This window comes from Amblyomma americanum, chromosome 1 (assembly GCF_052857255.1).
Source record: "Amblyomma americanum isolate KBUSLIRL-KWMA chromosome 1, ASM5285725v1, whole genome shotgun sequence".
In the NCBI taxonomy this organism is placed as follows: Eukaryota; Metazoa; Arthropoda; class Arachnida; order Ixodida; family Ixodidae; genus Amblyomma; species Amblyomma americanum.
The window spans coordinates 298482488-298496445 of record NC_135497.1 but is presented as its reverse complement, the minus strand read 5'-3'; the positions used below and the strand labels follow the sequence as shown (position 1 = coordinate 298496445).

General features: G+C 46.1%; 1 protein-coding gene across 2 annotated transcripts in view; it reads right to left on the bottom strand.

Annotated features, from left to right (window-relative positions):
- Positions 1–13958, bottom strand: part of LOC144115271 (fatty acid CoA ligase Acsl3-like) — a 60561-nt gene that overhangs the window by 7362 nt on the left and 39241 nt on the right. For both annotated transcript variants that reach the window (XM_077649580.1, XM_077649581.1), the window contains exons 12-14: positions 9291–9430; positions 6896–7068; positions 5193–5267 (exon numbers count right to left, since the gene is read on the bottom strand). In XM_077649580.1, the coding sequence (XP_077505706.1) occupies positions 5193–5267; positions 6896–7068; positions 9291–9430 (388 nt within the window). The remainder of the gene's footprint in view (positions 1–5192; positions 5268–6895; positions 7069–9290; positions 9431–13958) is intronic.

Genomic DNA, 13958 nt, shown 5'->3' with positions numbered 1-13958 from the left:
TAAAAAAAATAATAGGCAACGTAATGCAAGTATCTATGCTTGTGAGTTTTAATAGTACTGCTTGAAACAAAAACCTCGTCCCCACTGAATAGTGCACTGACTAAAAGTACCCTTTCTACAAACACAAATCGGCAAAACATGCTAAAAACATAAGGGAAGAAAAGAAACGTTTGACTATATAAACTGTCCCATCAAATAAGAGACACGAATTATGCTTCAGTCAATGCTCATCTTCTGCACTTTTTGCGCGTAGAGAAGCTCTGTTCCACCATATCCTCAAACGCTCGGAGTGTTACTATAGTCTCAATAATGAACGCGCGTCAGAAGCGACAAGCATGAACCCATGCCTAAGAGCGCTCATAATGCCAAACTGTGAAGTACGGAACTCCTAACGCACCTATGATGCGGAGCTGGCCTTTTGGCAGGAGAGTATTTTTACAGTGAAAGGTGAGGCCCCACCTCACTAACAATTATCCTTGATAATTTGCTTTCGGTCGACTCATTGTTCATGCTTAAACGAGAGCAGGAGAATGCGTTCATGTCCTGTAGTGTCGTGTCCGAGGTTCCTTTCCTCCTTACACACTGCGAGCGCGCTAAACGAAGTTCTGCAAGGACAGGCTTGTGGCCTTCCATTGAAGGAGCGCGTTAAAAATCTTGAGAAGGGCATATGTGATCACAATCAGTCAACCTTATATTAATGCCGCACATTCAGGTCGCGGTTACAATGCACGAATTGTGTCCAGAAGTGCCAACCACTAATAACACTTCATTCCTAAACTTCTTCTAAGGGAAGAAGAAAATAGTTGAAATCTATATATACCTGGTGTGGAATTTTCGTTCATGAGAACGTTACGTTTGTCCTTATGTTGCATCCTAAAAAAATGTACTAGTTTTGTTACAAAAGCTCTTTGCCAGGGCTGCTTACTTGTTTCAGGTACTAAATCTAAAACTGTCTAGCGGTCGAACATAAGAAATTTTATTGCACATAGTCCCTCGTAGCTCGTTGAAAAAACTCAAATAACGTTGGGAAAGAAGCATTTTAGCTACCGCATACACTCAAATATGCAGGGCGTTTCACGTAACTTGAACCAAGGATTTTAAAAAAGTGACGCACCGGAGCTGGGTGAAACCGAAGACGTTGTTTCCCATCGTGTGGCACTCCTCAGATTATTTCTATAATTCCGCTTAATTAGCTCATTAGCTTAGAATTATTATGCAAAATTTTAATGTCCACTTTAAAATGGATATTAAGGTCACGTGTGTTTCTTTAAGTCGTACAGGGAGCTACGAAACAACCGATCCAGGTTTTTGTATCAACGTACCTTCTGCGTGGTCCTTTTTTCCGGCATTTAAAGAAAGCCCGCGAAGTTTGAAAACAAAACCACGTGATTGAGCCAACGTTTTCAGATAAGGACAGTTTGAAAACTTAACCCCGGGATGGCGGCCCCACTTCCGGTGCCGCTTCCATCCCAAAGAGAACCTAACGCCAGCCCAATAGGGTTTTGACAGCAGCAGGTTAGCTTTATTGGTTTTCTCTTCGCCGCCGCTACGGCCATTCGCTGCGCTTGGTCACGTGGACAGTTTGCTGCGTAACTGCAGGCTCGCGCCTCGCATCGTCTGCGCCGGGCGCGGCTGCTTCAAGCCGCGCTCGTCTACGTTTTGCAAACTTCGCGTGCGCTCTACGCCTGCGGCACGGGAGGCGAGAAAGCTCGGGGTTGAGCTTTTCTCTCTAGACCTCGGCCGAAACGTAAAGCCCTTCTTTCCGCGGTTCCACGCGGAAAAATCAGAGAAACACGACGTGCCGCTTACCCCCTCGTAGTTTGGGTTCCTCGCGTGTGTGACATGCGATTGTGCAAAGTAGACTGTAAATTTTACGCTGTTGATTAGACCACTAAAGTTGAGTGTCTGTAAATAAAGCCTGGCCAAACCTTACAAAGACACTAAATGCTTTTTCTTTGTTTTTTTTTGTTGCGGCATACGCACTTTTAATTTTTACTTCAGCCACTTTCTGTTTTAACGCGTCGATATGAAAATATAATCGTCCTGGCACTTTTAATTTTTACTTCAGCCACTTTCTGTTTTAATGCGTCGATATGAAAATATAATCGTCCTGGTGGTTGAGGCATTTTTTATAAGTGATCGATACTGGGAGCACGGTAGCTTTACTTCTTGAATGCGAATGCGATACGCATGTGATAAGCTGTTTGCCAACGCGTCTTCAACGTGCCCGGCTGAGGTCATGCTTATAAATGCTACTAAGCCGTCTTGTTTCATTAATACAAAAGAGACGAAGGCGCAACTTACGTTTGTATTCATTATAAAGACGTTCCTGTACGCACGCGAGTAACCGTCTGCTGACGCTTCTCAAGCTGGAAGTAGCAGACGACGCGTCCAACCCAAAGAGACCGCAGCGCCACCACCTCGGCGGCAACCGTATTGGATTCGCCCTGCTCCCTGGCGCGCCGCCGCAGTTTTCCAACTGTCCTTATCTAAAAACGCTGATTGCACTTTTGCGGTACCTATTGTAGCGCTGCCAAGCTGCCAAGCGCGTCTTGAGTGCGCGAAGCGTGCGGGCTAGCCGCCTCGAAGTGAGTGGCCGATGCCGCCTCAGTATAGTCTCGAAAATGCGTCAGCACATTATTCCTGAACATGGAAAGCGCGCGCCGTGATTGGCATTAAGTGATAAGCAGGCCATCGACAGCCAATTCGAACGGAGGCTCTATTGAGCCATCGCATATACAAAAAAAAAAGATGAGAAAGCAGTGAAGTAGCGTATTTCAAGAAATGCTCCATATTTTTTTTAATCATTTTGCAGTCCTTCGAACTGAGCGGAGGCCCCTTACTTGGGCACGGTCAGCGCGCGCATTTGTTCGTTCAAAACACGGTTGGTAGCGCTGGAATATGGCAGCGCATGAGCGCAGTCACTTGTTTTTTTCTTCAAATTTCGCTGGCTTTCTTTAAAAGCCAGAAAAAAGGACCACCTATGAGGCATGTTGCTACAGAAAAATGGATCGGTTTTTTCTTAACCCCCTCTACAATTTAAGGAAATGTACGTAACCCTTAAGTGAACAATCGAAAATTTGCATAATCAATCTTAGTTAATTACCTAATTAAGCGGAATGTAAAATATACTCTGGGGAGCGTCACACGATGGGAAACAATATGTCTTTGGTTTCATCCAGCCCCGGGGAGCCATTTTTTAAAACCCTTGGTTCATGTTACGTGAAACCCCCTGTATATCGGTCACGAATGCAGGTCGACTCCTAACGTTAGCTTTCACCAGACGAACAGATATTATTCAAAGGTAAATCAACCACTATTTCTCGGCCTGCATCTAGCGGAACATCACAGCACAAGTCCTGAATTAAAACCTTTATAACTCTTCCGAAACAGAAAACTGAAACAAGCAGAAGAGAAAAAAAGCGCGAAAAATGGCAAAACGGACGACATCTGGTGCCCCCCTTTGCATTCGGTTTCCTGCATTCCTTGCACGCGGCGTGCGTTACGGCCACATGTGCAGAAGACTTTCGCTCCGCAGTCATTCCACGCGTTTCCACTTAGTCCATTTATTCTGGGGCACGAGCGCAATGTTGGCGCCAAATGACTCACTAAAATGAGATAGGCTCTTGCCTATCGCCACCAGACCAATGAGGAGAGCGAGTTAAAAAACGCTCAGTGTCTTTACATTGACCCAGCGCGTCTGACAGTTCGTGTTTGATGCCGGCTACAGGCGGACGGACCTTCTTTGGTCACCAATGTGAATCGACACTGGTTTATAACTAATTTGTAAGGAATAAAAATAGTGTAATTCACTTAGTCATGACCTCAGTGTACTCTTATTGTTGTAACCATATTTTGGTAATTGTGCTATCCGCTCGTTCACCCTATGTAATGCCCAAAGAGGCCTTTAGGGTTAACTAGAGTCTTGATTTGGGCTTGTTGGTCAGAATGCATAATAATTATTATTATACATTCTTATGCCCTTATTATGCGGCTTCTTATTATTATGCCCTTAGGGTACCTGAACAAATAGTTATGTGAACCTGCCTCGCACGTAGTGGCAACTTTTCCGGGGGAGAACAAAAAGGCCGGCCTGCATTAAGATAAATACGCTGCAAGATACGAATAAAAGGAGAAGTTGTTGAAGGAGAAGCAATCGTATTGAAGCAGCGTTCAATATACACATACGCTAAGAAAAATCCACCTTGAAGTTTCTTGCCTCCTTGCGTAAGAAAAAAGTTTGTTTCATTACCGCAAGCGAGCATACCAGCATCGCTTGAAAGGCTGGAAGGCTTAAAATGAATTGAAAGGTCTCGAAAGAAAAAAGAAAGAGGCCGACATGTTTCTGCGCAAGGCTAGAGCGCGAACAAATCAATCAGGTACAGGCCAGAATTCTCAATCTTCACATGTAACAGAAATAGGCACGATCACGATGGCGTGCGCACTGTTGCAAACAAAAACAGAAGTTTCCGTGCCGAAGTCAGATTAGTAACTACCGCTCTGCCTACAAACGGGCCTCCCATCCTCGGAATGTCCACGAGGTAGCGTACTAGTGGTTACTGCCGCAAAGACTTCTACGAATGGCACCACGGCCTTTCCGCAGGTACAGTCTTTGGCAAAAGTATACAGCCCAACGGGTTCGCTTCCAAGCCCTGTACGGGGCTCTTCAGCACATCTGACAGTCCTAAGCTTGGGAGAGTTGAGGACTTAAGTTCCTCCCGCCTTCGCGATGTTAGGGTCCCTCAGTATGCAAGAAGAGCCGCGCTGCATGGCTCAGAAGCAGACCCCTTGGGCTGTGTACTTCTGACAAAAACTGTACATTCCTCGTGTAGTATAGTGAAGTGAACAACGTTGCTTTCACTTGAACACTGTCAGTGCCGAGCACTGCGATATTTGAGTGATCTTGGCTACAGGGACCGAGGTTAAACCGACACTGGTTTGCGACTTGTAGTTCGTATTCCGTATATTTTACGCTCCAGATACCCGTGTGAAAGAAATGAGTCATCTAATGAGTGGGATGACCCAGGAACGCTTCCATGTGGCACTCACTGCAAAATCTTAACGCGAAAGCTCTGACAACAGTGGGCTGGCGTAACTTAGGCCCACTGTGAGCACTGGTAACCACCGCCGAACCCCGCAAAACGTATAAGGCAAAAGCCGAAATTTCCGCTGTCGCCGGGCATCAAGCTTACCTTCCGCCCAGTCAACGAGTTTAATCTGTACCCCGTTCAGAGGTGGTCCAGCCACGCCAACAGCAAGGTCGTATTCTAAAGAAAAACAAAACGAAACAGCATTTCTTGTGCGAATTTATTGGCTAATATTCCATGAGAAAATTATTTGATCTCGTAATAGGAAAATTCGTGATTCGTTGGTCTAACTTTTCGCCTCTCCTACTAGCGAGATTTTGAGCGATAGCACTAACAGAATGCATTCGATTCATCAAATGCGCTTTCTAACTGACTGTTTTGACGTTCAGTCGAAATTTACTGCAATTGCCAACGCGCAAACGGCCGCTAGACTCAAGAAACGGGATCTGCTTCACACACAGAAATAAGTCTCATTCTATCTGCCTGCTTGCACACATTTATCAGACAAGCCTTGCTAACTCTGAATCGCAAATAATGTTTCTGGTACGTGAGCGGATTCGCTTGTATTTAAACATGCGGTAAAGCACATTTAAACGCTTATTAGCGCTCCTAAAAATCCAACTAAAACACCCAATTACACATTCAAGCGACGAAAATTTGTCTCTGCGCATCCGAAATTGTATTGTTTTTTTTTCTGTATTGGACATTTCCCCAACACACAGCAAAAAGTTGGAAACGCAGCAATAGATGTTTCACTCATGTTTTGGGGCACAGATGATCATACCCTACCGTTAAAAAAAAAGTCACAGGGCGGTTACCACTGTGTGACGCGAGTTTCAGCAACAGCTGTGGAGGTACTTTCATTTCGCTATATATTGAGATAAAGATTTTGAGAGCGACATGCACATATGCGCAGTTATCGAGCACTGCTTTTAATTTTCCACATCATCTTGCCCTTCGACTAGCACTCCACTCCAGTCCGCCGCTGCAGGAACGCTGCAGGAGCCGCCGCAGAGGAGGGTGCCACATTCCACCACTGTTGCCATGCTCTCCCTTCTACTTCCCACGCAATAGTTCTGCTTTTATTTCGTTTTGCATCCAGTAAGCATCCTCGGTTTCGCAGCTTTTTTTATGTTCATTGTATATCTTTAGCAAACTTGTCTGTGCACTCTGTCCTAAGCCTTCGTGACCTTTTCCTCCACAGCGTGTCCTCGTTTTTTCTGTGCCTGAAGAGTTTGGATAACAACCAACCGATGTCCCAGTTTGCACCTTCGTTTATTGCATTTCTGTTGCAATCTGCCAACTGTTCTTTAGGTTTGGCTCGCATCGGATATCAAGTATAGTACAGCCTACACAATTGTCCGCCCTGGGTCCATTACACCTTACCACAGTCCTAGTATTACTTCGTAACTGTTTTATCCACATAGTGATCTATGTTTCGTTATAGCCGCGTTCCTTCCTTTTCTTCTTCTTGAGGTGCTCCGGCTCACATCCAGTGAGCGAGCGCCTCGTCTCGGGGACACTTCTGCGCGCGTAACCGCCCTCCAAGCACACTGCCATGTGTCCACTCCCCCCTCAACGCCTTCCCCTTTCATTCCTACTCTTCTCCTTTTCCTCCTCGTGCACGGACGACGACTACGCGAAACTCGAGGAACGAAAAGAGCTGACGCTGAAAACTGTTGGTCCCAGAACGATTACAGAGTTGTTGGCTTTGTTAGAAAACTGCCTCCTGAGTTGCCGCGAATAGTGCTTGACAAGACACCGTCACAATGATTCAAGCGCAGCAAAGTCATTGCGGTCGCCCGTACTGTCCTGTATCGTAGCGCCCGCCGTGGTCTCAGTGAGGCCGTATCCCTGGAGCACGGGACAGTCGAGGCAGTTGCACAGAAACTCCTGTGTGTCGTCGGACAGCGGGGCCGAGCCGGACACGATGGCTCTCAGCCGGCCTCCAAAGATGTTCTTCGCGTTCCGAAACACGGTTCTGCAGGCACACGACCAAATGTTCTGTAATGCTATTTCCCTGTCAAGCACCTCCTCTTTTTCAAAGCGCGCTGGTGTATAAAACATAAATACACTAGTCAAAATGTACGACGGCGTTTCCGTGGGCATTCCTCGTTGTCATTCATATGCGCTTAAGAAGTTACATTTTGAAAGACTAGCCGTCGAATTGAATATAGGCATTGCCTACAATCGTTCGCATATAAATGTTCTTCCCGCTTCATGTACCGCCTTTGCCAAAAGTAAACACTTAACCCTTACCGCTTCTCGTGCTATGAGGGGACTTCTCATCCGTATGAGTATCGCAGTAGCGCATGTTCACGTCACGCAGGTTATCGCGCTGCCGAGGAGGGCTGGTGGCAGCAGCGTCACCGCTCCGTCGCCAGCCTGCTATTTCCGCGGTCACGGCAGCCTGGTTACTTTTGGCCAAAACAGTATAATAGTCGAGTGGGGTTTTCGCGTTTCGTCACGAGACCACGCCTAGCCATCAGTCATTCCAGCTAACTCTTTCGACGTCAACCCGAGCTTAGTGCGTAGCGTCGTTACAAATGACACTTGTTCGTTTACATATATGATTCGTCTTGGAACCAATAACGTTGTTGTGCTCCGCATGGCGTTTGACACACATGAGTTAGTCTTACCAGGAAAGTGTTGGGTGCAGTTCATGATGTGCCATAGACCCAATACTAACCACACCAGTGTGCTGATCATCACCGAAGTACTGGTGAGAGACCAAGCGGGCGCCTTTTCCAAGCGTTTTAACAATGGGAGAAGCGAGCACATGGCTAGGGGGTCCAGGGGGAGTACTCATTCGAAAAAAATTGGCAGTCTAACCCGTTCTACGCCAGAGCACCCTACTGCAGGAATGCGCGAGTGCTACTCGGTGTTGCGACCGCACGCATACATAAGAAACAACACAAGGAAACTTCTCACTACGTATGGCCACTACGTTGCCAGACGCGTATGGCTGCGCTTGGGTGGATGGCAATGAGTAATTACTCCCTTATTATAAAGAAATCTTTATGCACTACACCCACCGATGACGTAGCATGTACGGCATGTCTGCTTAGAACAATCACCTGTTATCGGCGTTTCGGCCCAAGCATGTTTTTAATTACATTTACTTTCCAATTGTGTAACGCGTTCCAAGTGAAGTCGGAAACCAGAAGTCGGATGAAAGGAACGAGGACGCTAGCGTTGGCACAAGCATATTTATATATTTTTTATGCACGCGGCGAGGCAACCAGAAACTCGAAAAGTATCCCACTCGAAAAGAGAAACGCGGACACTAAAAACATGTGCGAGGGAGCCTACTAACTTGTGCCCGAATGCAACAGACAACGCCACAAAGACGCTCTGCGTGTTCCAAAAGCGTAAAAAGCTGCAATGGTTTACGCTGTATCTTATTGGTCATCTCGCGAGGATGTTGTGCATTCATAAGCGGATAAAGTGCGTTTCGTGCGGTGTCTTTATATACATTTGCTTTCCTTCTTCTTCGCTGCGCACGAAACTAGAGCTAGTTTTTAGCATCGCTGTTGTTGGTAATACAGTGCTAATTGCAAGCTAACTATTACGTGAGCAAGTACCCTTTGCATAAGGTTCTAAGAGCTGCATACCATTTGAAAGGGAGGGCTATTAGGGGTGTCTGTTACAGCCATCGCTTCGGCGGCTGTGGTTGCTGTGGCGCGCATAATCTGTCAATCTTTTCTTTCGCAGTTATTTATTTCAACTTCCTTCAGTCCTCACAAGGCAGCCATAGGGGACAGTTGGACAGATGGTTGCGGGAAGCGACAGTTGGGGATAGTCATTTTCTCGTGGTGTAGACGGGCGGATGAAATTCTGTGGACAAAGAGAGATGAAACTGTAGCCGTTAACTGCATTCCTGCGTTAAAACAGGTGGTTTACTGATGACACCCCGATTCAACCACTCAGATGTTTTACAAGGCCCTCAGATGCTTTACAAGAAATATTTACCGCAAACACGGGTATGCATTGTGTTGCAGCAAATCACGGATCCAACTGCAAAAGCGCGCGCCGGTGCGCTTCCCGCAACAAAGATCACGACGGCGCGGCCCTTCTGAAGCCCACAGCAGAGGGCGCAAGATGGCCGCTGCCGCTCGTGCACATATGGGAAATGGGAAGGAGCATCTATTGACGTCGTCCTTGCTGTAGCGCCTATAGTTGCCTACAACGAATGTAGTATACCGGTTGAGGATGGGCGTATTGAATCCTTTCTTTCTCCAGTAGGACTTGTAGGCCATGGCGAAAGCGAACAGGTTCCTGACCATTGGTCCTTTGGCCGCCACAGCCTGCTCCACGCCTTTCTGGATGCGGTTCAGCAGCAGCTGCGAGGAAAGCGCACGTCACAGCGGGAAGCTAGCCGCCCTTCCACCCCTCCCCCCCCCCCCCCCAAAAAAAAGTGAAACAACAAAAAAGAGGGCCGTCAGGCAGCAAGAAACACGGACTCACTGCTGTGACCAAACAAGATGAACCACGTCGCTTTTGTGTCAAACAGAGCGTTCATTTGCGCTGCGCATAACTGCAGATGGCAATGATGCCCTGAAGCCACCACTCACGGCTGCAGGTAAAAGAGCCATATCTGGCGTCTATGCTCAAGTACTGATTGCGGTCAGCAGGAACCCTCGCGGTACTTGCGTTGACGGAGTTTTAGTAAGTGATGCGTCCGCCTTTAGACACACCCAAAGCATTATGAGGAATTTAAAATGTCGATGACGACACATAACTGTCGGTACGAAGTTTGTGCATCTACCGAAGCACACATGGATCAGTACCCACCGCGGTGGCTCATTGTGTTTGGCGTTCCGCTGCTGATCCCATTATCTCGGGTTCGAACACGGCCGCAGCGGCCGTATTTCAATGGAGGCGAAATACAAAAACGCCCCTGTGCTGTGCGATGTCAGCGCACGTTAAAAAAAAAAACCCAGGTGGTCTAACTTTATCCGGGAGCTGGCGTTCCTCATAGCCCATGCATCGCTTCGGGGCGTTAAACCCCACAATTCACACATAGACAAATTCTTGGTAGCCTTGAAACATAAGTAAACCATGCGCACTATATTAATGCATTAATTTTCACTTCTCATTGTTTGGAGTACACAATGCCACCACCGCCCGGACAAATTCTCTGCGCCAAGCATGCTTTCTGGACATGCTATAGAACCACGCAATCGATCCTATAATTTTGATTTCATAACATATGCCGGAATTATACAATATGTAAATTCGAACATTTGTAGACATTTGCAATGATAATTAACTTAGGAAGCGGCGATGGTTGTCCAGTAATGTTAAAAAAACGAACCGACCCCATGCAAAACGCGGTGCAGTATCCTTAGGCTCGCGGAACTTTAGCGGAACTATACGCCAAAAGGGAGTAAGAACTTGGGCTTCCCATTGGTGCTATAATTCCTGGATTCCTGGGAGCTATTGATTTCTCATTTTTTTCGGCCGCCTACGTTAGGAACGAAAATGTAGTTGGCATCAAACTAATGTTTCGCCTGTCCGTTGGTTCGGAAAAAAACAAAACTAACAAACGGAGGCTATCACACAAGAGGAAGACAGCTACTCCGCTATAAACTCTCGGGCATTTCAGAACACGTCCTGAATACTCTGCGAAAGGTTACCACAGACAGAGGCCCCAGAGTCCAGACAGTGCTGTTATGCAGCGTCGGTGAATGGCGAATGGTGTACGGCTACAAAACCTATGTTGCTGCGTGGCAGAAAGGACGAGCACGCTGCAAGTGCAAGACGCACGGGCGAGAAGGCTCGTTGTTGGAATGCGAACCGTTGTTGGCGGTGAGGCGGTTATATGGAAAAAGAAGACGCGGCATATGTCTCGCTCAGGTTGGTCAAATGTTTTAGGAGAATTCTCCAATGTGGAGAAGATTTTTAATAAAGGAGTAATTACTCATTCGTATCCACCCGCGCGCAGTCAGGGTGTTGCTCACCCGATCCGCACCGTGAGAAAAGGAGGGAATGAGAGAATAAATAGAAAAACGCCATAGCGAAGGGCTCCGGATAAATTTAGGATGCCTTTATCGCGCGCTGACAGCGCACACCACGCATGAGTCTTTAGAATCTCGCCCCCGCGGAAACGCGACCGCCGCGGCTGGGATTCGATCTCGCGGTCAGAAGCCGAAAGCCACTGGGCCATCGCAAAACGTCGGAAGAGCGGTTCAATGTGCGAACTTGTGCCCAGAAAAGAAGGGAGGTGCAGCCGGTAGCCAAAGTTTACGGGACGCGTTTTCTTTGTAAAAAATTTATTGCGGTGCTATCTATAGTAGGATACAACTTCAAAAAAAGTTGTTAACACTAGGCCACGGTCCACGGCGTTCTGTATTACTCCGCTAGCCAAACACAAAAGTAAACGAAATCAGCTTTTTTATGTTCGGCTTTATTAAGCAAGTCAGGCATGGAAATTCTAGTGCCCATAATTTTTCTTCTTGAGATTAGCTTCTTGTTTAGGTAACAATAAAAATTTTAACAACGGCCCACTTTTTTTGTCGTGGAGGAATCCTGTGCGGTGGTCCTGAATGTGGGCGGAGCTGCACTGTAGGGTTAAGTTGTATCCGGCTATGGTCGCCTGGCATTGAAAGCACCGGATGAACCGTGCGCCTCCCTTCATACATGCGGCGTGTTTCAGGCGATTGGCTTGCGTTACTGCGTCGAAATAAGATTTTACAGTACACCTGAATCCCTTAAACTATACAGTCTGACGCAATTGGAAGAATTTCTCCGGGCTTAAGCTACACAGGTTAGAAGCTCTTACGCGATTTGTTTTAGCAAATAGGATGGAAGGAATTCATGCGTTTAGCTAGCCAAAGGATTCCTCATACCCAGAAAGTCCGCACAAGCGCATGCTTTTGAAGGAAAGTTGTTTGTGAACTTAATTTTTTTCGTATTTCGAAAGACTGCACCATAAAAATCAATATATCCGCAGACCTCTACTCGAGACGCTTGCAGTTTTCTGCTATTTATTGTAAAAAATGCACTATCTAGTTTTGTATGGCAGTCTTAACTACTCGAGCCGAGCGCAGGACAAATATGTTTGCTATGCATCGAAACGCTAGACCATTCCCATCAATATGTTCATAACAGTATCCTACCATATTTCACAGTTGCCTCACTATTGAAACTGATGTCAAAGAAAGCTGGTCTTGTCTATCTTACATCGTCCTTTTCATTGCCGATTAAGTGGCCCTCACGCCAACCGGGAAGAAATTTAATGCATTTGGGCGGAACAAACGCGATTACCTTCAAATCGCGCGAGACTAGATCGGCGACGGAGGCGGCGGCGTAACTGTCGCAATCAAAATGATCGGTGCTGTTGGCTGCGCTTTATATGTTTCCCCCTTACCCGCGACTCAAACGTTCGTGTTGAAGTAACTCCCATGAAATGAAAGGAAAATCTTAGGCCTACCGCTAAGAGGCATAGAGGGAGCAGAAAGGGTCAGGGAACAAACGCAAATTGATAGTGTATCCTAGCTGAAATCCAGAAGAGATGGGCATGATCTGGGCATATAATGCGAAAGGAAGATAACCGGTGATCTCTTAGAATAGATGGGTGGATTCCAAGAGAGCGCAAGCCTAGCAGGGGGAAGATAAAAAGTAAGGTGGGTGTATGAGATTAGGAAGATTGTGGAAACAGGTGACCGCAGTTGACCCAAGGGAGGGTTAATTGGAGGTCCATGGGAAGGGCCTTCGACCTGCGGGGGACTTAGTTTGGCTGGCAATGATGAACCATTTCGTCCTTGCCTTAGTTCCCCTTGTGTTTGACCTTGTGTTTTGTTAGTGCTCTGATAATGAAAGTCAAATAGGGTGACATGGCCCAGTATCATCTTGCCGACGGCGTGCACTTTTGCCACTCGCGTGTGCTGTGCTTGCATGGAGGAGAGAGAGAGAGAGAGCTATTACATCATTTGCGGAAAAACTACGGTTTTTTTTTCTCTTTTTTAAAGGCGAAAGATACTTCAAAGCTCAAAGAGTGCCCATAAAAGTGGCAGCAAAGAGGTGTTTCTGTACGTATTCATGTTGCTCAATACAGTTTATAAGATGTATCAAAAATTGTACTGAATGAAAAATGTTTGCTGGTTAAAAGGGCAGGGCTAGATCCTTCGCAGTTGCGCCGTCATTGTTATCATTTCAAATATCTGCACCTATTTAACAGGCTTGGTGTCAAGAGGTTCCTATATTTGGCTGTTACCAGAAGGCGAATGCATTCTCATCATTAAGAAAATTACAAGATTTTGTCTGTTGAACCAAAGTTTTCAAGCAGTCATTCTTGTTCCGTACAATAAACGAATGGAACAGACTTCCAGCCGAGACTGTGGAATCTCCAGCCGTGACATCATTCATATCTCAACTTAAATCCCATTTCTTATCACAGCGATAGTTCATGTCGGTAATTCACTCATGCAGTGCTCTCAAAGTGTGTCATATGTTTTATTGTGAAAACTGTTTCTCACTATGTAGTCGGTGCTTTTGTGTTATTTTTGTTTTTTGCAATGTGCGTTGTGCATTTTGTTGAAATATGTTTTAAAACTACTTTTACAACGATCATGGCCTTATCGTTTGTTTAATTGTTCGGTTTTCGTAAAATGGTTCCCAGTATTGTCTTCTAAATTTGAAGTCATGTTTTTTTCGCATAAGTTCTCTATACGTTTATAACTGCATATGTATAACTGTGTATTCTGTAAATATTGTTTATGCCCCACTCCTGCTTACGGCCTACTGTAAGTCGAGCAGTACTGATTAAATAAATAAAGCCGCTTTCCATCCATTTCTCACAATTGGTTCAAAAAAGTGCCTGCTATTTCGTTAAAATGTTTGTCCGATTGATGTCTTGACCGCTGCCTA